Below are 25,655 nucleotides of genomic sequence, written 5' to 3'. Positions count from 1 at the left end.
AACTTGTTCAGCTGACCTGACTTGAATATAAGTAGGACTTAACATTTTAGTTAATCCATTCCCTTATATAATAAATTAATCCTCCATAAGTCATTTAACTTGTTCAGCTGACCTGACTTGAATATAAGTAGGACTTAACATTTTAGTTAATCAATTCCCTTATATAATAAATTAATCCTCCATATATCATTCAACTTGTTCAGCTGACCTGACTTGAATATAAGTAGGACTTAACATTTTAGTTAATCCATTCCCTTATATAAAATAGGTAGGACTTAACTGATAAGTTAATCCGTCCCTAAAATGCCACCGTCCCATACCGGTGCATTAAACCACATAATCTAACAATTGATGTAACGATTAAGGAAATACATCAAATAATCCAGAAATAACTATGATAATATGATATCAAGTTATCACAAAATAGGAATGACTTATTATTTATTTAAGCTTCCTATATCATATGTTCTACACAAACTGAATCTTATACATGATGATATTTTATTATACCGTCAAATAAGCATTCTACGTATCCAATTCATCCTACACATTTAATCTCAATTGCTTAAACATATTAAAAGATTAAATTCATTCGTTTGTTTAAAACATTCAAATAGCAAGTATCATTATGATTGAGTCTATTTAAATTTATTTAAACCCAAACCTAGTTCCTATTTGATGTTCAGGAATCCTAGGCATGTTTCTACGTTCCATCATTCCATAGATATGAAAAAATACATAATGTAAACATATAAAAATTCAGACCGAAAATCAAATCAAAATCATGTATTTATCAATTCATAACACAAGAGTAGATATGAACCAATTTCATAAAACCTATGTTCTAATCCAATTAAACATGCATAATTATTTAATTTTATGTTTTTAATAAATCCTGGAATTTTCCTAGGCATGTATAGAAACACGAATCAAATGGAAAGAGATAGAAGAAGAACTTGCCTTAAACTTTCGAATCTAAAGTTAAACTTCTTCTTCCTTGATCTTCTCTCTACAGAGTTTTTCTCCTCCTTCCTTCCTTCTCTAACTCTCTCTCTCTAGAATATATCACGTGAATATTTCTAACCCCCCTTTACAACCTGTAGCTATATATTTATAGGCTAAATAAAATAACCCTAACCCTTTTTCCAATCCAAGTCAACTTAAAAAAAAATAAAAAATTAAAAATTAAAAAAGGTAAGTAAAATATGTTACGTATATAATTTATATATATCTTTATTAAATAAATAAATTATACACATCCCATTATTTATTAATAGATTATCCAATAATACTTAAGTTACCATAATATTATAAAATAACTTAAAATATAACACGTATCAAATCTATGTATATTTTTATTATTTAAATATAAAACATATACATCAGATTAAATATTACTACCCAAGTTACCATAAAAGTAATTAATAAATTACTTTCCCTTTTATATATATTAAAAAGGTAAGTAAAATATGTTACGTATATAATTTATGTATATGTTTATTAAATAAATAAATTATAAACATTCCATTATTTATTAATAAATTATCCAATAATACTTAAGTTACCATAATATTATAAAATAACTCGAAACATAACACGTATCAAATCTATGTATATTTTTATTATTTAAATATAAAACATATACATCAGATTAAATATTACTACCCAAGTTATCATAAAAGTAATTAATAAATTATTTTCCTTTTTATATATGTATATAATATATATCTATATATATACATACACAACTATTCACGGGTAATAATCCATACACATCCAACCTCCTATCCAAGTAGTCCATGGGACCCAATTGGTTGGCCAATTACCCCTAACCATAACCATAAAAGAAAAATAAAATAAAATAATAAAAGAAACGAAAACATTTAATTTACAATTAATCAAAACACTATTTAAGTACGCAATCTAATTAAACAATTAGCACATAGACAAATACAAATAATACATAGACACATAATCAAATAATCAAGTAATACCTAATTCAATTAAACACATAAACAATTAGTCAAATAATCAATTAAATAATTAAAAATATAATTAAAACAAATAAATAAATACCGAGACTATCTTTTTAAAATTAGGGGGATTACATTCTTCCCCCCTAACAAAAGGAATTCCGTCCTCGGAATTCGCCCTTACTTTCTTCCACTATACTAGGAAATTATGAGCAAAAAACATCCTCCTAGTCAAGTAGATGCAACCTCACTATGAAGGCTCCACTTAACTCCAATATACCAAATGGTATACAGGGTTCCTATATTTTAAGAAACACAATAATCATACAATGCATAGGTTGTATCAAACAATAACGTAATCCTCCCATGTCGACAAGGGAATGATCTGCATAGCTCCAAGTGCCATAGAATATACGAACAAACTCCTATGCACCCAGCGCTAATAATTTGGTAACGCTAATTCATAGGCGACTGCCTCAATTGCGAAACACAATCCTCTAAAAGTCAATGTAATAAGTAAAATTGACCTTTCTCCAAAAATCGTCTTTCTTCCTACATAGAAAACAGAACGAGCAAACTACTCCCTGATAAAAAAACTCTAGTATACGAGTTCAACTATTTACAACATCCCACTGTCACCTCCCAACCGCGCGCAGTTCAGTACAAAGGGAAGTATCTCTTTTCGGCATATTTTTAATGAAGTTGAGGTCTGATTGTATAACCCTTACTTCCATTTCCAACCAACAAATAAGAGGTATGCATTGTGAAAGATACAAAACCTCCACAGTTGTCATACTAACCTCCTTATGCCAACAATATCACAGACAAAATTCCGACAAGTGAAGTAAACACTTCCAATTGTCCATGAAAATCTAGGATATACGCCTCAAACATATCCTGTATGGTCTAATTTAATCTCTCAATTAATTCCTCTGTCTATAGATATGAAGCAAAATTGCTGCTCCAAAATCGTTATAAAGCTCCTTCGAAATAGCACTTTGTATCCATTATAATGGACATCCACATGCTATAACACCACTATCACTGAACTATAGAATTACTATGAATTTTTAAAATAAGCATCACTCAAATTTATATCCTTAAGCGATCTTTCTCAATCCACCACTCGGATTCCATATGAAAAATTGAAATTCCAAATTAATGTTGATCCTTCCCACCGACCGTCACTCCTATTTAATTCAATTTCTATATTTGTTATAGGAAGTGGCTAAAGATTCCTACGATATCTGATGATCAACTTTCCACCTTTGTAGCAGGTTTTACACTTAGGGCAATTATATATGCATCCTTATCCGTATTTGTTCACCAAAACCGACATTTGATGTCATGATGTACCTTCTAACCGTCTGAGCACACCGAGAAAAATTATAAACTTTCCAGCTCAGTCGCCCGATCATCATATCACTATTTACAGAAACTACTAAATCCTCCTCGAGTACCTTAAACTCTATCTGAGTAAGGTAATACCGTCTCTAAGGTCAGCTCCAATATTCAAAGTTGACATTCTCAACTACCATAGTAATAACAAGTGTTATTATTACACTTGCTATAAATGCATCTGATAACTCAGCAACTAACCAAAAGATTTAAATATTTTATCGTTTGCTGAGAGCATCCATTTACATCATTGCTTCCACCAGACGGAACTTGATATAAAGTGTGAATCACCACTGTAATCTATCTAAACTGTCTCGTGATACATTATATTCTTATGAACTGAAGTCCTACCAGTTCGAAATAAACAAGAATCAAGCTGACCTAATATATCAGTCAACCAATATCCCATCCAGAATCCTGACCCTTGTGTAAAATCAGAAATCCCGCAACTAAATCCGTAAAATGCTCTCTTATTTCCACTTTAGTAAAGGAAATGGCTACAAAGGATCTAGTGATCTTTGATGGTCCATGTCTACTATCTAATAAATATTAGGCTTGGAGATAAATCACTATGTCCCTTCTCCTACCTATCGTGAAGCATCATGTTTCCACCAGGATGAAGAACTAAAAGTTATAAAACTCAGTCCGTGCATCTTCCATCTAATTTGTCTATAGAAAGTACCGTTAGTCTGGTACCACTACCTGTCGTCTGTACCCAACGTTTAAATTGGAGCATCTTCAAAAGCGAATTCTGTAACTAAATCTATCCACCACTGATCCGTGAGAAACTTGCCGATATTGAAAATCAATCGGTAATTCCATTTATTACTAGTCAACTATGACTTTAACTCAACAAAAGTCAACAAACTACGACCTTTCCATATATACCATGCACCTCATCTTTATATAAGTTTTTGGTCTCACCATCTTATCTTTGACACACCCTGCTTCTTTAAGATAAGTTAATGACAATCTGACTTCTTTGTCTAACTTCAAAAGAATATGAAATCTTCCCATCCTCTACATAAGTCATCAATTTCCTTGCAACAGCTAATTGTTGCAAATTGTGACTAAAAAAATAATTCCATATTATTTATGGAAATGAAGAGACTTAGTTTCCTCCTCCATGTGCAACACCGGCAAATTCCTCCCAATGACACACCCTCTTGAATAAATTCTTGATTAAGAATTTACTGATGAATATTTATTCAGTCTTCTATCCTCACTTGGTGTTATTCCAATAAGTACTTAATCCAGTACTAAATCCTCTTTCTGACTTGGTAACAACTTCTGAAATTTTCAAGAAGATGTTCAGCAAATCCAGCACCTCTGATATATCATCATGGCGTTTTAGTGATCTTTATTTACCACTACCTCACGCATACCGAAACATTAACAATCACCAATATCATGGCGTTGCAATATGATACGAATCCATACCTAGCGTAAAGTATATCAAACTAATCGTTCTAGATTGTTTGACTCGTAGTGATGGTTTAATTATCCCATCCTAAAACACACCATAATGACACATGTTCAGGTCTAATAGATTGGCTAGATTTATGAGTATCTACCAAATCCTACGACCGTATGCTCACAAATCTAGCGTAGATAGCACTATTACACCATGTTATTAAAACAATAATTGGTTGATCACACACTTATGTCCCCAACTAAACCACATACCAAAACCCGAGTAATTAATAAAAATAAAAATAAAACATATATGATAAACACAATAAAACAAAATATACTCCTACTTAGGACATTGTTCTTTCTAGAAAAGAAAGTCTCATTTGAAATCAACCTTACTAGATTGTTTTAAAATTTCTTTTTATAGTTTCGTAAATAATCATCCAACCTCGAAACATATCCTTTAAAACATAGCTTAAAAACACAAATGTTTGCCTAAGCAAATACCAAGGACTTAACCCTCATCCTTCTTATATGTGGAATGTAAACTGTCTAACTTGGCTTTTTAAAGCGAATTAGAACGTCAAAACATAATACCAATGCCCTCTTGTATGTGATTTAAAAATTATGTATTTCATTCTAATAAGAACACATCCGATCCCCAAACTCCTGAACAATACTTCTTATATACCTCTTTTAGAGATGGTAAGAAAGCTTAATTATTTGTAGATTGATCAACTCCAATTCTACTAATAACATTCGCTATACTACTAGCAATTCAGATCACCTCGCGCGATCATCCATCTTCAAGATTTAGTACCCTCTATATTGGATGCACATAAATCTCCTCCATTAGGATCCTCTTTAGCTCCTACTCCTCGCTTGTCTCCTTTTTGAGATCAACTGAAGTCGTGTTGGCCCCGATATGCGGTGACCTATCACGTACACCTATATCATTCCTTGGCTTATACTTTTAAAGTAACGCAACGAAATCGACAACGTACTCCTTTACTCCTTTGGGTCTTTATCACTTTCGCCTTGAACTCATCCTTTTCCTAGTGCCAACCATTCTATGACTATAGAATATAATTGACATCAACTCCTCCTAACAAACCATAAATAGAGTACAATGAATCCTAATATGGGCTCTAAGTTTTAAGAGACGCAACGCGGAAGTCATATAACGAAAGACACTCCTAAGGACACTTGAACCTGGAGTGCTCTGATACTAACTATGATACCCTCGAATTTCCAAATGCGGGTTGGCCAAGCCCACGCCCGAATACCTAAGGATATCAAAACAAATTGATGATAAATGAACACAGAGTACAAAAGAATAAAGAAGAATATATAAAATGCTGACAAGAAACTAAAATGATAATCTAATAATAAATCTCAGAATATATTTCCATTAGTTAATAAACTCTTCTGATACAACTGATCCTCCAAAATACAACTCGGGAATCCATACTGTGTGGACCCCTAGAAAATTCAAACTAAACAAATGATAGCAATAACTGTCTAAATCAGGAAACTGAATCATAAAGGAACTCCTATGTAGCATCGGAAGAATGAAGTAGACTGATCCTCGCTCAGCACGAATAACCTCTACTCCTGACGAACACCTGAAAAATAATGGTGGGTCAGACCCACAAACAAGTTCTACTCTACTATAGTCCAAGCAGAGATCCGATACACGTATACATCCTAATCAATCCAACAGTAACTAGTAGTCTGTATATATATATATATATACACACACACTAAAGGAACCTCACTAGACTATAGGGTTGTCTCAACCTGAATAGTAAGCAACACGCAAAACGCACATATAGTGGGCATGAGTACCTAGACCTACCAGGGTACACAACTACACTATATCTAACTACACATCCCTGGCAATATACGCACCCTAACCACTGATCCTGAGACTCAAGCTCATATCATGGCACCATACTTATATATATATAATTTAGTAACCATCCTATCCAGTATAAATTAATCCTCCATAAGTCATTCAACTTGTTCAGCTGACCTGACTTGAATATAAGTAGGACTTAACATTTTAGTTAATCCATTCCCTTATATAATAAATTAATCCTCCATAAGTCATTCAACTTGTTCAGCTGACCTGACTTGAATATAAGTAGGACTTAACATTTTAGTTAATCCATTCCCTTATATAATAAATTAATCCTCCATAAGTCATTCAACTTGTTCAGCTGACCTGACCTGAATATAAGTAGGACTTAACATTTTAGTTAATCCATTCCCTTATATAAAATAGGTAGGACTTAACTGATAAGTTAATCCGTCCCTAAAATGCCACCGTCCCATACCGGTGCATTAAACCACATAATCTAACAATTGATATAACGATTAAGGAAATACATCAAATAATCCAGAAATAACTATGATAATATGATATCAAGTTATCACAAAATAGGAATGACTTATTATTTATTTAAGCTTCCTATATCATATGTCCTACACAAACTGAATCTTATACATGATGATATTTTATTATACCGTCAAATAAGTATTCTCCGTATCCAATTCATCCTACACATTTAATCTCAATTACTTAAACATATTAAAAGATTAAATTCATTCGTTTGTTTAAAACATTCAAATAGCAAGCATCATTATGATTGAGTCTATTTAAATTTATTTAAACCCAAACCTAGTTCCTATTTGATGTTCAGGAATCCTAGGCATGTTTCTACGTTCCATCATTCCATAGATATGAAAAAATACATAATGTAAACATATAAAAATTTACACCGGAAATCAAATCAAAATCATGCATTTATCAATTCATAACACAAGAGTAGATATGAACCAATTTCATAAAACCTATGTTCTAATCCAATTAAACATGCATAATTATTTAATTTTATGTGTTTAATAAATCCTGGAATTTTCCTAGGCATGCATAGAAACACGAATCAAAGGGAAAGAGATAGAAGAAGAACTTGCCTTAAACTTTCGGATCGAAAGTTAAACTTCTGCTTCCTTGATCTTCTCTCTACAAAGTTTTTCTCCTCCTTCCTTCATTCTCTAACTCCTCTCTCTAGAATATATCACATGAATATTTCTAACCCCCATTTACAACCTGAAACTATATATTTATAGGCTAAATAAAATAACCCTAACCCTTTTCCTAATCCAAGTCAACTTAAAAAAAAATAAAAAATAAAATATTAAAAAAGGTAAGTAAAATATGTTACGTATATAATTTATGTATATCTTTATTAAATAAATAAATTATACACATCCCATTATTTATTAATGGATTATCCAATAATACTTAAGTTACTATAATATTATAAAATAACTTAAAATATAACACGTATCAAATCTATGTATATTTTTATTATTTAAATATAAAACATATACATCAGATTAAATATTACTACCCAAGTTACCATAAAAGTAATTAATAAATTACTTTCCCTTTTATATATATTAAAAAGATAAGTAAAATATGTTACGTATATAATTTATGTATATGTTTATTAAATAAATAAATTATAAACATTCCATTATTTATTAATAGATTATCCAATAATACTTAAGTTACCATAATATTATAAAGTAACTTGAAACATAACACGTATCAAATCTATGTATATTTTTATTATTTAAATATAAAACATATAAATCAGATTAAATATTACTACCCAAGTTACCGTAAAAGTAATTAATAAATTACTTTCCTTTTTATATATGTATATAATATGTATCTATATATATACATACACAACTATTCACGGGTAATAATCCATACACATCCAACCTCTTATCCAAGTAGTTTATGAGACCCAATTGGTTGGCCAATTACCACTAACCATAACCATAAAAGAAAAATAAAATAAAATAATAAAAGAAACGAAAACATTTAATTTACAATTAATCAAAACATCATTTAAGTACGTAATCTAATTAAACAATTAGCACATAGACAAATACAAATAATACATAGACACATAATCAATTAATCAAGTAATACCTAATTCAATTAAACACATAAACAATTAGTCAAATAATCAATTAAATAATTAAAAATATAATTAAAATAAATAAATAAATATCGAGACTATCATTTTGAAATTAGGGGTATTACAGCTTTGGAAGGCGCACCCCCAAACTTAGATTCCGAAAACCTGTCTAAAAATGGTCACACTAGCAACTGTCAAAGCATATGCATCAATGATATAAATGAGAGGTAAAATCAAGCATGTAAATGATATAAAGCATGGGATGGAAGAGAGAAGATTTTATTTTATTTTATTTTATTTTTTCGTTCAAAAAATCTTCAATCGATCGAACCATCCCACGATCGATCGAAACCACTAAAAAACTGAGGCCAAGGATCAAAAAATTTTGACGCAAACTCAATTGATTGAAATCCTTTTCAATCGATTGAAACCTCTGTTCGATCGATCGAACATTTTCGACGCACTTTCGATCGATCGAAGACTTCAGGCTTTGAAATTTGAAGAATGCAGATTTTGAAAAGCTCACAACATCCCTAGAAAACTTCAATGAAACAATGAAAGATCATTATTAAGATGCTGCAAAAATGAAAGGCAAAAGAGAAAAAGAAGAAATAAAGTTTGGAAACTCTATTAAAACTAGGTTTAATGTCCCTAGGTTTAATGTCTCTAGACAACGTTCAAACAGTCTCAAACATCAACATAGACTGGATCCAACAAGAGGGCGGATTCCATATGTCTTTGAAAAACTTGCCCTTCAATGTAGGGCTTCAACCTTTGCCCATTTACTTTAAATGTATTGCCATCTTTAAAGCTCTTTATCTCAACTGCCCCATGAGGCACAACATAATTGATTTTATATGGGCCTTCCCATTTGGTATGCAACTTCCTGGGAAAGAGTTTAAGCCTAGAGTTGAAGAGCCATGCTTTTTATCCGGGTTTAAAAGATTTCTTCACAATATGTTTATCATGAAAAGCTTTGGTTATTTCCTTGTAAAGTTTGGCATTATCATAAACATTGTGTCTCAACTCTTCCAACTCATTCAATTAAAGTAAACGATTCTCCCTGGCTTTGTCAAGGTTAAGATTGAGCTTTTTAACTGCCCACATGGCTTTATGTTTCAGCTCAACTGGAAGATGGCAAGGCTTTCCATATACAAGTTTATAAGGAGACATGTCGATGGGAGTCTTATATGCCGCCCGGTAAGCCCACAAAGCATCATTCAATTTGCGTAACCAATCTTTCTGGGTTGTGTTTGCTGTTTTCTCAAGAATTTGTTTAATTTTCTGGTTTGAAACTTCAAGAATTGATTACAAAAATGCTTTCCTCCATCACTTATCATTGCTTTTGGCATACCAAAACGAGTGAAAATGTTCGATTTAATGAATTGAACAACCACCGAGTGGTAATTTATTTTGGTAGCACAAGCCTTTACCCACTTGGAAACATAATAATGGCAAGAAGAATGTATTGAAAACTATAAGACATAGGAAAAGGACCCATGAAATCAATGCCCCAAATATCAAAGATTTCCACCACAAGAATATTTGTCAAGGGCGTCATGTCTCTTCTTGACATTGATTCTATCTTTTGACATCGCTTACACTTTTTAAAAAAATTATAGGCATCTCTATGGATGGTGGGACAAAATAACCTCTTTGAAGAACCTTCAAGCCAGTCTTCTTTACACTAAAATGTCCACCACATGCAAGGGTATGGCAAAACACGAGAACACTTGGTACCTCATTCTCCGAAATGTATCTTCTCATAATTTGATTTGGGCAATATCGAAACAAGATGGGATCTTCCCAATAGTATTTCTGGATGTTGGCAAAGAAATGGTTCTTTTCTTTCCTTGACCAATTAGTTAGAAGCTTGCCAATTGCAAGAAAATTCACAATGTCGGCAAACCAAGGCATTTTTCCATTGGAAATTTGGAAGAGTTGCTTATCCAGAAATGAATCATGAATTGGTGGACTTGGGGACGATTCTACCATCAATCTTGAAAGATGATCGGCAACCACATTTTTGGTGCCTTTCTTATCCTTGATTTCAAAATTAAATTCTTGAAGAAGCAAAATCCATCTTATTAATCGAGGTTTAGTTTTTTTCTTAGTCAAAAGATGCTTCAAAGCAGGATGATCAGAATATACAATGGCTTTTGATCCTAACAGATAGGACCAAAATTTATCAAGAGCATACACTACGACAAGTAATTCTTTCTCGGTAGTGGAGTAATTCAATTGGGCTCCCGAGAAAGTCTTGCTTGCATAGTATATGACGCATGGAAGTTTCCTTACCTTTTGTCTAAAAACTGCTCCCATTGCATATTCAGAAGCATCACACATAATTTCAAATGATAATGAACAATTAGGAGGTTGCATGATGGGAGTAGATGACAATAAACCACGGAGTGTATGAAAAGCATCTAGGCATGCTTGATAAAAAACAAATGGGGTTTCCTTAGCAAGAAGATTGCACAAGGGTCTAACAATTTTGCTATAGTCTTTGATGAAGTGGTGAGAGAAGCCGGCATGACCTAGAAATGAGTGAATTTCTCTTACTGTAAAACGTGGAGGCAATTCAGAAATAAGCTCAATTTTTGTTTTATCAACCTCAATACCCCTATTTGAGATGACATGTCCCAAAACAATCCTTTTTCGAACCATGAAATGGCTCTTTTCCCAGCTAAGAACAAGGTTTGTTTCACAATATCTTTTAAGCACCAAAGACAGATTTTTAAGGCATGCATCAAAAGAAGACCCAAAGGCTGAAAAATCGTTCATGAAAACTTCTAGATACTCTTCCACCATTCTGAGAAGATTGATATCATACACCTTTGGAATGTGGCAGGGGCATTGCACAAACCAAATGGCAACCGTCTGTAGACAAATGTGCCAAAAAGACAAGTAAAGGTGGTTTTCTTTTGGTCTAAGGGGTCAAGGGCTACTTGATTGTAACTTGAATATCCATCAAGAAAGGAGTAATATTGTTGCCCAGCCAATCTCTCTAGAATTTGATCAATGAATGACAAAGGAAAGTGATATCTTCTAGTGGCGGCATTTAATTTTCAGTAATCAATGCATACACGCCATGAATTGGCGGTACGCTTAAAAACTACCTCACCTTTTGAATTTTCAACCACCGTAATCCCCGATTTCTTGGGAACTACTTGAGTTGGACTCACCTATCTGCTATCAGAGATTGGATAAATTATACCAGCATCTAAAAGCTTAACAACTTCTTTTTTAACCACCTCTTTCATGTTTGGATTCAATCTCCTTTAGGCATCTCTAAAAGATTTCTCATCCTCTTCCATAAGAATGCGTTGCATGCAAATGGAATGGTTAATTCCCTTTAGATCAGCCACACTCCATCCAATAGCTTCCTTATTTTCTTTAAGCACATTCAAAAGATCATTCTCTTGATCTTTTTCAAGACTTAAAGAAATGATGACCGGAAAAGTCTCTTTTGGGCCTAAGAAAACATACTTAAGATTGGAAGGAAGAGTTTTAAGCTCCAGAGTGGGTAGGGAGATTAAAGATGGAACCGGTGGAGTGCCAGAGAGTAGAGGAAGGGGTTCTTTTGGAGCTTTCTAAGGTGGAAAATCCAAATTTGTAATGGATTCCATTAAATTGCTTACTTCACTCATTGATCTCTCATTGTCGAACCCATAATTGCCATACATTTCAAGGAGACAAGATGTAAGAGGGTCCTCAGAGAGGAGAGAGGAAAGACTGTCCTCGGTTGGTTTTTTCATAATCATGGAAGGAATGAACTCCTCAACAACTTCATCTAAGACATCTACAAGGCAACACTCATCTTCATTGATAGGATATCGACTTGCATTAAAAACATTAAGCTTAACCATCATGTTACCAAAAGAAAGGTCCATAACCCCGAATCTACAATTAATGGTTGTATTCGCGATGGCAAGAAATGGCCTTCCTAAGATGATTGGGATCTGGTTGGTAAGGTTAGCAACCGGTTCGGTATCAAGAACTACAAAATCAACCGGGAAATAGAACTTGTCAACTTTGATGAGTATGTCCTCAACCATGCCCCTAGGTGTTTTAATAGATCTATCGGCTAATTGAAGCATCACCGAGGTTGGCTTCAAATCTTTTAAACCTAGTTGGACATATACGGAGTAGGGAATCAAATTAACACTCGCTCCTAAGTCAAGAAGAGCTCAACGAACTTCATGGTTTCCAATCACACATGAGATGGTCGGAGCACCGGGATCTTTGAACTTAGGTGGAGTGTTATGTTGAATGATGGAACTCACTTGCTCTGTGAGAAACACTTTTTTAGGGCCTTGTCCCTTATTCTTTCTCTTTTGTGTGCAAAGGAATTTTAAAATTTTTGCATAAGGTGGAATTTGCCTAATTGTATCCAAGAGAGGAAGATTTATATTAACTTGTTTAAACACCTCCATCATATCATGGATTTTTCCTTCTTGCTTCCCAAAAGGCGAAGTCTCTCTCAAAGCATATGGAAATGGAGCTTTTGGCTCATAAGATTTTGCAACTTGAGGAGATGAGGAAGAAGTTTGAGAATTCTTAGTAGGACCATTTTCATCCAAGGAAGTAAGAATAAGATTGGAAACGAGACGGATGCTAACTTTGGGTTGCACTGGTTCGCTATCTTCACTTGGTCTTTCAACCCTATTATCAATTTGCCTACCACTTCTCAAAGTGGTAATTGCTTACACTTGCTCTTGGGAAAGGCACCTCGATGTAGGGTTTGCTTCCATAAAGTATTGGGCTTTTGGATTTCTTTCAGGTTGACTAGGTAGTTTACTAATTTCTCTTTCATTCAAAGAATTAGCTATCATCCCAATTTGGGATTCAAGCTTTGATATCAATTGAGAATGAGAATGTAACAATTTAGTGTTCACTTCCAAACTACCCAAAGCCACCAAAACTTTATCTTCAAATATGGAATTACTAGAAAGTGCATGAGGATAATGAGAGCAAATTTGAGAATTAGAAACTTGAGGATGAGAATAGTGATTCATTCTTTGATGATAAGAGGAAGAAACAAATCCTTGAGAACCTTCGTTTCTTTGATGAGGAGGAACATAACAATTTTGAAAATTTTTAGCGTGAAAAAAACTTGAATTTTCATTCCACACCGGAACATAAACATTTGAATAAGGGTGAGCAAATGTAGCATTGACTTGTTCATAGTGTTCATTAAGCATATGTCCATGGGGACAATTGAAATTAGTATGCAACACACTTGAACATGTCATGCAAGGCTTACATGAATGATAAGGATGATGATTATGAAAATGAGTTGATTGAGTTGCCGGTTTTTGACTCAATAGAAATTGATCAAGTCTTTTAGTGAGAGTTTTGACCTTGGCAACAATCTCCATTGGACTTTCAATTTAACACACTTTAAAATTTTTCCTTTTTTCAATAGAATCATGACTCACTCAAGAAGTGTGAGATTTATGCAATGAATTTTCACTCATTTTTTCAAAAAGGTGCCAAACATCATCTTTATTTTTCCCGAAATATGAACCTCCACATGAAGTATCAACTATGTCCTTGTGGGTGTCGGACAAGCTTTCATAGAAATATTGAACCAGTTAGCACTTTGGAATGCCATGGTGTGAATATTTCCTTAGCAAGTCATTCAATCTTTCTCAAGCCTCATGCAAAAGTTCTCCCTCCCCATGAGAAAATTCTCTAATGGCGGTTCTCATTGAATTGGTTAAGCTCACGGGGTAAATTTTTTTCAAAAATTCATTTTGCATTTGTATCCAAGAAGTTATTGAATTTGCCCCCAAATTGTTGAACCAATGCTTTGCCTTATTTTTAAGGGTGAAAGGGAAGAGGAGTAACCTAAGGACTTCTTCCGGGACATTCATGTATTTCACGGTGGAGCATATTTCAAGAAATTCATCAAGATGTTTATATGGTTCCTCATCATCTAAGCCATAGAAAAGTGGACACATTTGAATAGTCTCGGGCTTAATTTTATATTGATCGCCCCCAAAATTAGGAAGCATGATACAAGTTGGTACATGGTATTCATGGAAATTGTAATGATCACGAAGGATCATTGGAGGAATTGGAGCTTGAACTCTGAGAGCAAATTGGTCAAAAGGAGGATGTTCCATGAAATTCAGGTCTAAGTAACCAAGATTACCCTCTATATTTTCCATTGGAGTGGCTAGGATGAAGGGTGGGGAAAGGACCGCACAACACTTCAAGAAACACAACAACAAAATCAACAAAAACAAGCACTCTTCCTTCGCAACACAAAGCAATCAACAATAGACCTCCACATATATTGATCCCATACTCCCATACTTTCAATAATATGCAAGAAAATAAATTGCCTCCACGCAGGCTGACGATCTATCTAAGAAAAGAAAATTTGCCACCACGCGGGACGATGATTTAACTAAGTAAGAGAGTTAGAAAAGCTCGCAAAGGGTCCTTAAGCAACTTCAAATTATTTTCAATTCTTGCCTTACTTTGCAATTTTAATATTTTTAGCTTTAGCTTTGCTTGGTTTAACTTGCTTCTTTGCTTTAGAATCCTTTTTGCTTCACTTCCCTTGGCTCAATGTATGTAGCCAATCAAGAACAAACACAATAAGTAAACAGAGTAAAATAAAATAAAGATAAGATCAAAAGAGTACTAATGCTTAATTAATTCTAAAATATGGCGTTGCCAATCCCTAACTACGGCGCCAAAACTTGGTGTGGTCAATACCTAGTTGCACAAAAGTGGTGTGTGAAATGTGGCGAAATTTGAATTTTATAGAATGTCACTACCATTACTAACTATTAATGTAGCTAGAGTGAATAGGGATCATCCCAAGGGAAAGGAATGGTACTTTAAAATCAATGATGGATTGGTAGATCGAATGATCAAAAGATGGTTTGATTTGATTGATTAACTAATAGTTCAATTAAAACAATGAAATCAAATGACAATCCAGAATTAGAGAAAGATTTATGAGAGAAAGGTCTTGGGGCTTAGAGTTCACCACTAAGCTTCACTTCACCAAACACTAGCAATTGTAAATTAATGAGGAAATTCAAGTTGTAAAATGTATGTGTGTGTCACTAGTTGAAAACTAAGCATGGATGGCAAATAAACATAGATTGTCTATTCAATCTAGTGAATAGCACAACCTATCAAATGAGATAAAAAACTATTCAATTAAACCACAATTAGTGCACACACAATAATATGGAGAAATGTACTCTTTACACTTATAAGTATGAAATATCAAACAACAAGAATGGATTGTCCACATATCTAAGAAATTAAAGCAATTACACTACAACTAAGCTAGTGACATGAAATTAAGCTAATTAAACTAAAGATGTGGTACAATCCATCAAGAAATAAGTATGAACCATCAAATAAACCACAAGAGTAATCAATTAAGCACCATGCCTTGACCATCACTAAATTTATAACATTAACACACATAGACATGCATCAAGTTCATTAAATCTAGAGAAAAACACATGAACATTCATTCTAGCATACATAGACATATGGATAGAATTAAATGATCAATTAAAAACATTAATCTATATAAATCAAGTAAAATCACAAGATCTATATTTATTCATGGTCAAAACATCAATTATAACTAAAATCCAAATACATAAAAGCTAGGTTTAAGAAGCAAGCCTAGGGGCTATCTCTAGCCCCAAAAGAAGGATTTAGCCATTCATTGTAGTGGTTTGGAACCCTTAAGGGCTAGCTTGGAGGTTGGCATTATCATCTTCATCATTGCTTTCTTTCCAAAACTTTAGTTCTAGAGAGAAACTATTTCTATAATTAGTAAGACTAAAAACTAGATGATATCTTTTTATTTTTATTTATTTATTTATTTATTTTAACAATATATGGTCATTAATCTATTACAAGCCTCTTTGAGTAAGCACCAAGTCAGAAATACAGTCTATGATAGGAAGAAATTCGCAGCTACCAAAGTTAGGTAGAGTCCGGCGCGCTCGGGAATCAGATAGCACATTGCTAGCAATCTTCTCGATCGATCGAAGATTTTTGATCGATTAAACACTTAGCTTTGATTGATCGAAGTTGACGTGTCATCAAAAATATCTTCAAGGCCTTATCCACTTTGCTGAGCTGGAACCGCCACATTTCAATCGATTGTAGACCTCTTCGATTGATCGGGACTTTCTTTGATCAATCGAAATTCCTCTGGTGTAGTTTTCTTATCTTCTTTCCAACTTTGCTCCTTAGCTCCAAAATTGAGCTAAATGGCTCTTATTAGCCTATTTAAACTTTATTGAACTGAAATAGGCAAAAACACAAATAAGTACTAAGATATGAAAGTAAGATAGATGAATGAACTAAAATACCCTAACTTAGGTGCTAAAATGCGTCACATTTGAGCACTTATCAACGGAGCAAAAGTGTTTTGGTGCACCTTGGAAATTTCAAATTAGGGCTTGGATTTGGGGAAAATTGGGGCTTTTCTTCAATTTAGATGTAGGGGTGTTTAATATACAATCTTTTGGGTCTTGGTGAATTATTATCTCATCAGTTGTAGTATAATATGTTAAATTATGATTACTTCAAGCCCACTTGTTCCTATCTTATGTGTATGAGTTATAATTTCATGTAAATTTTATGTTTAGTGATGTATATGTTTGATTGTTGATGAAATATGATATAGGCATGCTTAAATGATTATATATTAAATTTGGATGTGTAATTGTTGAGATTGTGATAAGTATAAACATGTTATGATTTGTATGAAATTCCTTAGTTAAGCATGCAAGTGTTAAGGTAGAACTGTACAATCCTATGACGTTTATGAAGCATAAAGCATCTATGCACTTCATTGGGAAGGAAATGGGAAATTGGTTTTGAAAGAAATTAAAAAGGTTTTTTTTTTTTTTGGGAAAAAGTTTTGATGAAAAGGTTTGCGAAAAACCCGGCTGCCTAGGAGTTGCCTAGGGACCGTGGCGTTAGTGTGGCCTAGTGGGGACTGGAGAGAGCGCCTTAGCGTGGTTGAGTTATCTGGGCCCCAAATGACGCCATGGAGTTGCCATGGGTTAGGGATAGTTAGCCAATCCTCCTCTCGTGCTACCATGGAGTTGCTATGGGATGGGGTTTCACTAATGGTTTTGGAAATGGTGACGGAAATGTTTTGAAAAAAATGGGGAGTGATATTGCATGACATTGTATCTCATTACATGGCATGATTCATTATGATTTTGATTTGTGGTTGTTAATTTTGTTGCTAAGTTTACTCCCTACATGGCATGATCCCATTCTCCTTATTTCTATTCATTGTTTGGATTCACAGAGTCATAAGAGGTGTATCTTAGGCACCTCCTACTGAGCCATTGTGCTCACCCCTTTATTATTACCATTTTTCAGGGCTCGGGGAAGAAGTGGCAGATGACAACCTACTACAAACTTGAAGGGGGATAGGATTTCATTTTGCTAACTTTTGTATCTTGAAAACCTATTCTTTTGTAAAGTCTTAATCTTTAGAAAAGTGTATTCATTTTGTGAACCATGATCTTGTACTGTGACATATGACAATAATTTGATGTAAATTTGAGACAATGTAGGTATTTGTTGTTGAATGGGAAATGAAGTTATATTTTTGAGAAATTATGGATGTTCTTTAACTGTATAATGTCATATTCCATTGCCATGAATTCGGGATTATTGTGCATCAGGCTTCACACAGGTTAGCTCATAATGAGCATAGCATTTTTGATGTTATTAGCTACATTCCAGGGCCTGTCGGCCGGTTGACAAGGATCATCAGCTGGCTGACAGTGCACATTTTGGCATTTCAAAGAGTTGAGTTGTAGAAAACCTTATTTCGGCCGGCCGAACTTAACCATCGGTTGACCGAAAACTCCATCATCATCGTTTCATTCGGCTGACCATTTAAGTCAGCCGACTGAACATTCATCTTCAGCCGGCTAATGAGGGTCCATCAGGCCGACTTTACCCTTTTGACCTGCACATTGACCCTTCCTGCAAAACTGTAATTTGGAGCACCATGGACCTTTGATTAAATATTTGGGAACTACGCATGGACCTTAGAAATGACGATTGTACCCTTAGTTGACCTCGGGTTCGGGTAAGGACCCAGTTAATGGTTTGGACCCACGGGTTCGGGTCGTTACATGCACATTGGAGGTTTTTTGTGAGCCGGCTAATAGATAAAAGGTTAAAGGAAAATTTAGGTACATGAAGGATAGATGAAAGAGTAATATCAAGAGACAGACAAACATCACCCTTACTGTGAATGTAAGATGTAGAGCCATCTGCAAGATACACAAATTGGGTAACAGGTATGACATTGAAAGAAAAAATTGATAACTCACCAGTCATGTGATCATTGGCCCCAGAATCCAGAACCAAAGTAGGCTGCTTGGCCTTAACATGAAATGCAATAGGAGTACTTGTAGCAATAGTGGCAGTAGGAGTAGCTGAAGGAGCACCAACTATAGAAGCAAGGGAGCCAAGCTGGTCCTAGATCTGCCCAATTTGAGACTGAAGCTGGCTCAGTCCAGGAAATACAATAGATCCACCAGTAGTAGCAGGAGTCTCTCCAACAGCCGTAATACGAGAAGAACTAGTTCCAGATAAACGGTTCCTAGAAAATTTTTGCTTTAGTTTAGGATAAAGTTTGAAGCAACGAGCCTTAACATGTCCAACCCCTCCACAATGGTGACAAATAATCTAATCTCCAGAAGCACGTGATCTAAAGTTAGCTGCAAAAGCCATACTATCCCCAACAAGCTCAGACACTGGTAAAGGAACAAGTGAGGGTTGAATTAAATGGTGCCTGTGTGCTTCACCATCAACAGTAGCAAAGGCTTCCATTAGGGATGGCATTGGTGATGCATTCAAGATCTGAGACTTTAGTGGTTCAAATTCTAGGCGTAATCCCATAAAAAACTGATAGGTATGCTGACGATCAAGATGTTTGTCAAGAAGAGAGGCTGCCTCGGAAGGAAATTCACTGAGAGGCTCATATTGAGCTAGTTCCTCCTAACGAGATCTCAATTACCCAAAGTAATCAGCTACTGACAAATTCAGGCCTTCTTGCGAGGCTTTAACAATATCTTGGTATTATTAAAAAATACGAGCATCATTCCTAGAATGAGCATACATTTGATTCAAAGCAGTCCACAAGTCGTTAACAGAGTCATAAAACATGAATATATTATAAATGCATTCCTCCATAGAATTAAACATCCATCCTAAAATGGTGCAATTATCCATATCCCATTGAGCATATTTAGGATCTTTAATATCTCGCATCTTTTCAGTGCCCAAAATCCACCCTGATTTGCCTTTTCCACCAACATAGAGATGGAGGGAACAAGCCCAGGATGCAAAATTACGGCCATTCAACAGCACACTAGTAACTCATTGAGCCGATGTGTGTTGCGCCGAAGAGAGAGGTGTGAGGCTTTGATACCAAAAAGTAACTTGGTAAAATTGGTGCACTCAATTTGAGAGCTTGACTATCATTATATACAAGAGGAAAATTACAAATACGGAAAGCGAAGAATATCAAATTAGAATAAAGTGAATAAAATCAAATCAGAATAAAAATAAAATCCCTAAACATTAGCCTATAATGAAGACCCAATAAATCTGCCACAATCATTGAGTCAACTTATAGATTTGATTTCCAACAGTTAGAGTAAGATTTAACGTTAAAAATGTGTTGTATAGATATAAATTTAATATTATGTATGTATGGTAACGGATTAGATTGGACCATATCGGATTTTTCAAATCCAAATCCGTGAACCCGTAAAAAATCAATCTGAACAAGTAGATTGGATCGGATCAAATTCACGAACTTAATGAACACCCATTCCCCAATCCAAAAATAAAAAATAATAAAGAGCTAGAGAGAAGAAAAAAGGTAAAAATTACCCTAAATGTTTAAACACAATTTGAATAGATGTTTGTGAAGCTTTCTGTGCTTCTTTCAAAGTTTTCCCATTTATGCTGTAATGCCTCTTCAGCATGCCTGCCATTGCCATGTTCATGATCCACATTGCAGATTATTCATGGCATCGAAAACAATGCAATAACTGATTTCAACCGTTCAATGTGTGTACTCTATCACTATACTCTTTTTTTAGACCGCCAGACCCTCCTCCCCATTGCAAAAGACTTAAGATCAGAAGGAGCAAAAAAATGACAGAATGGAATCACATGTATGGTGAGTGGTCTGACTTCATCTTGACCAAGGAACATGACTAGGGCTCAGAAAAATCACTAGATTCATTTGTCACACGGTCACACCAAGACACTAGTCTAATAGTGAAAATGTACAGGACTATATATATTGATGTATGAACTAATTATCATAGCATTCTGATTTGATAATTGTGCCCTTTTTCTCAATATGGGGGAAGGGTCAGAAATGCCTTATGTATTGGTAAGATTGGAACGTGTAATGTATGCTGTGAAAACAAAGGGAAATGGAAGGCATTGTTAGAAAGCCACTACACTTCCTTTTTACAGATACAAGTGCAGATTATATGAGAAGAGGAAAGCTCTGCAGCTTTTTAGTTGTGTGATGTGTGTGTGTGTGTGTGTGTGTGTGTGTGTGATAATTACGTTGCTTTTTCATTCATGTCTATTCTCTAAAAGGAAATGGGTACCCACTTTCAAATGAAAGTATGTTGATGCAATAGAGTTGTGGGATTGGATAAAATGATTTACCATGACATTTTTAGGGGCTGTTTGGTAAAGAAAGTTTGCATTCACTATCATGCAAATTCAATATACATACTACAATATGACAATATATTTGGGCAAAACTTCAAGCATAATTGATCGAGATGTGAATAGGTCTATTCTGTTTATGTGACACATACTTTCGGCAACGGATAGGTGATGTGGGCCATATGATTGTACTTGTAAGGGCAGGTTACTTGCTCTAGTACCTTTGAGACTCAAAATGCTTGCAACTACTCTGAAATAAACTAGCTGATGATTATAATTTCACTTTGTTCAGTAATTAGTTAAATAACGTTTGAGAAATGAACGACGAATAGAGAATTTAATAGCCCAAAAACTAGTCGGAAATCATTAGTGCAATCTACTGGCGTTGTGTTTGCGTTTGATAGCATATAATCCGTATCTTGAAATTGAAATTTTAGAACATTTTTGGTCAGCCCTAAGGACAATCCAAGTAGAATAATTATCTACTTAATTAACAAATTGTAATACTATCATTAAGAGTCTGTACCCTTCTGGTCTTCATAACTTTATGATGCAATGTCCATTACCATGCACATTGTATGGAGGGAGGTCAGTTTTCAACTGAAGCCTCTCTCTTTTTTCTTTTTTCTTTTTTTTTTTTTTTTCCATTTTTCCTTAAAAAATTTTATGATCACTTTACAACCCTAGTGTCCCTATATATAAAGCCACCCCTGAGGTCAAAGAACAAGTCACAATCAAGCAGAAGTTTATAGGGGCTATAAAGACCTGAATCATGAGCCATGAGGGGGGCAAAAAAGCCAAACATTCACAATGCAAAGAGCCAAATAATCACTATAGTGAAGATGATATAGTGACCACCACCAGTAAGGTCAAGGATCATTCCACAAAATGACTGCTCTCAGGACCCAATACCAACCATAAAAGCTTGATTAAATAGGCATATTACCATATATATAGGATTGAAAAATTTGTAGTGCAAGACATACTCAAGGACAGGAACTTTATAGGTGCTATAAAGACCTGAATCATGAGCCATGAGGGGGTGAAGAGAAATGGATAAGAGAAAAAGAGCCAAATAATCACTATATTGAAGTTGATATATTGACACCACCAGTAAGTCAAGAGTCATTCCACAAAATGACTGTTCTCAGGACCCAATACCAACTTAAAAGTTTGATTAAATAGGCATATTACCATATATTTATATCTTGGATTGAAATATTTTGTAGTGCAAGACATACTCAAGGACAGGAAGAATAGCATTGAGATCAGTCCATTACTAGGAAAAGCAATGAAAGGTGTCTGCTGCTTACCTAACTGGCCCTCCTTTCCTTTGGTGTCCTCATCCCATAATAAAGACCAAGCCATCATCAAGAATTAGATCCTGCAAATTCTTCAAAACCAATATATTTTTTTATTTTATTTTTATTTATTTATTTTTTTTTTATGTCAATATCCGGACGCTATGAAGAATTATTTCGCAAGATTAATCATCTTATTACCCTGCTAATAAACACAAGATTTAATTAAGCTTCCAAATTCGAAGACAAACTTATAAAAGGTTAGAGGTATCTAAAACGTTTAGCAGTAATACTGCAACCATCCAAAGAATGCAGTGCATAAGTGGCCAGATCATGAAATTAATTGGGTTGATCATAGTTATGGAGAGTATAGGAGAGAGTTTATTTGACTATAGATCCAGTCCAAGCTACAGAAATTATTACATGGTCTTGGATTACATGGTTTCGGCCAATTACATACTACACACGCAAGCAAATATGTAAGCTTTATTTAATTTTTTAACTCGCATAATTACTTGTAATTGGGCAGGACCATCTAGTCCTGGACTATGTCAAAATTTCCCATTAAAACATTGTTTGTTTAGAATAAGCTGGTCATAAATTTACCAATAATAAAGAAGGGAAATAGGTAAATATCATTTCCAGATATCTATGATATGTCACTCACTCTTTGCAAGCATCTGATTGGAGATATCTGTCCCCAGATAGAGAGTATAAGAGAAGTGCACACAAGTAAATGTTATTGCTCTATGACTAACCAACAATTCACATGAATCACATGACCCACCAACAAATTTGAAAATCTAACCTGGGCCATCCTTGCTTCACAAAATTTTTATCAAGAGTACAAGCTGGGCTCCACTTTTGCTAGCATACCATTTAACCCAACTTTCACTCACTAAATTATTCATGCTCTTTGATCTTCCTCTCTCTCTATATATATTTATCCAGCTGGTTTTCTCCCCCATTCTCTCTCTCTCCCTCTCCCTCTCTCTTTCTCTCTGGTGGGAATGATGCTAAACCATCAAGCTTGTTGCTCAAGTTATGATTCTCAACCTCATTCAGGCCACCTCCAGCCAAAGTCGACATCCCTGCATTCCCAGTCAAGCCTTTCATCAATTCCTTCCCTAACTTCACAACACAAATATCCTCCTACCAGCCATCAATATCAATGCATAGCCACTCTTAGGAACCACAACTCCTACATATCCTCTCTTGCTCTTGCCGGGAAATTCATCTGCACCGGCTCTTCGGACAAAGAAATTCGATTGTGGGAGCGCAATGCTTTAAGCTCCGAACCCAATCAAGAAAATCAAACTGATAAAATGGTATTAGCTGGTAAGGGTGCCGTGAAATCCCTCGTAGTTTTAGCTGATAAAATCTTCAGTGCTCACCAAGATCAGAAAATCCGAGTATGGAAAATTGATGACCATAAGTACTTCATGCGCTTGGCCACACTCCCAACACTAAGTGACCGCGCCCACAAACTTCTAATACCCAATAACTATGTGCAGGTCCGGCGCCACAAGAAATGCACATGGGTTCATCACGTTGACGCAGTGTCAGCACTCGCCCTGTCAAAGGATGAGTCCCTACTTTACTCCGTTTCATGGGATCGGACGCTCAAAATTTGGAGGACAACGGACTTCAAATGCTTGGAGTCAATAAGGAACGCTCACGATGATGCAATAAACGCGGTCGCATTATCTAGTGATGGAGATGTTTACACCGGATCAGCTGACAAGAAAATCAAGGCGTGGAGGAAAAGCTTAGGAGAAAAGAAGCATTTTCTGGTTGCTACACTAGAGGAACATAAATCAGGGGTCAACGCGCTGGCATTGAGCGCCGATGATTCTGTGTTGTACTCCGGTGCATGTGACAGGTCGATAGTGGTTTGGGAGAAAGATGACAGTGGCAACATGGTGGTCATGGGTGCGCTTAGGGGACACACCAAGGCCATATTGTGCTTGGCTGTAGTGTCCAATTTGGTATGCAGTGGTTCAGCAGATAAAACAGTTAGGATTTGGGCAGGTGTGGAGAAATGCTACTCTTGCTTGGCAGTTTTGGAGGGGCACAAAGGCCCAGTCAAGTGCTTGACGGCAGCAAGTGATCGTTCCAATCCGTCCGATACATCATCTTCATATCTCATCTACAGCAGCAGTTTGGACTGTGACCTCAAGGTCTGGCAGATTTTGGTCCCTCTTCTTTAGATGACTACTTCTTCTAGTTCTTCTTTTTGCAGTTTTGTGCATAGGTTCACAAGAAGAATTTATATTTCCAGAAATTTCTTTTGGAGTGCTTTCAATGTGAATTTTCTTTTAATTTCCTCAATTGGGGTTGTAGTAGGGCTACTACTATGCTAATAACATAGTTGGACAACTCTGACTGATTTATGTGAGTGGGGGCACCGTGATGTCATTAATAATCCTAACGTCATGATAACATCAGTCTCTACTTACATAAAATTAGTCAGATTTGTCTGACTGTGGAACTCTATCATTATTCATGTTTCCCTATTGATGACAATTGTTCTGGTTTTTAGATGTGAAATTATGGTTTTATGACTAATAAGCGAGTGTTATGTGCTCGTAACATAGTTGAAAGTGAGTGGGAGCATCATGATGCCATTAATATACGTCATGATAACATTAGCTCATACTCACATAAAATTAATCGAATTTGTCCGATTATCGGACTCTCTATCATTACTCATATTTTCCTAAGATATTTATTTTGGTTTTTAGATGTTAAATTGTGATTTTATGACTAATAAGAAAGTGTTATGAGATTTGGACACAACATTCCAAGTTTTGATGGATTGGTGAGTAGATAAAAGA

The 25,655-nt window shown here is 34.9% G+C and overlaps 1 protein-coding gene across 1 annotated transcript; it reads left to right on the top strand.

Annotated features, from left to right (window-relative positions):
• Nucleotides 1–23,828: 23,828 nt before the first annotated feature.
• LOC132280868 (protein JINGUBANG) lies at nt 23,829–25,216 on the top strand. The gene has a single exon (XM_059782625.1). The coding sequence runs from the start codon at nt 23,829–23,831 to the stop codon at nt 25,026–25,028; it is 1,200 nt and encodes a 399-aa protein (XP_059638608.1). The 3' UTR covers nt 25,029–25,216.
• The last annotated feature ends 439 nt before the right edge of the window (nt 25,217–25,655 follow it).

Source organism: Cornus florida, unplaced genomic scaffold (genome assembly GCF_030987335.1).
Source record: "Cornus florida cultivar Cherokee Brave unplaced genomic scaffold, ASM3098733v1 CherokeeBrave_3.0.0_Hap2_Chr11, whole genome shotgun sequence".
Classification (NCBI taxonomy): Eukaryota; Viridiplantae; Streptophyta; class Magnoliopsida; order Cornales; family Cornaceae; genus Cornus; species Cornus florida.
The sequence above is the reverse complement of the archived record's forward strand: the minus strand, read 5'-3'. Positions and strand labels throughout refer to the sequence as shown.

Excerpts from the sequence above, each read along its gene's own strand:
- LOC132280868 (XM_059782625.1), top strand. The coding sequence starts at position 23,829 with ATGATGCTAAACCATCAAGCTTGTTGCTCAAGTTATGATTCTCAACCT.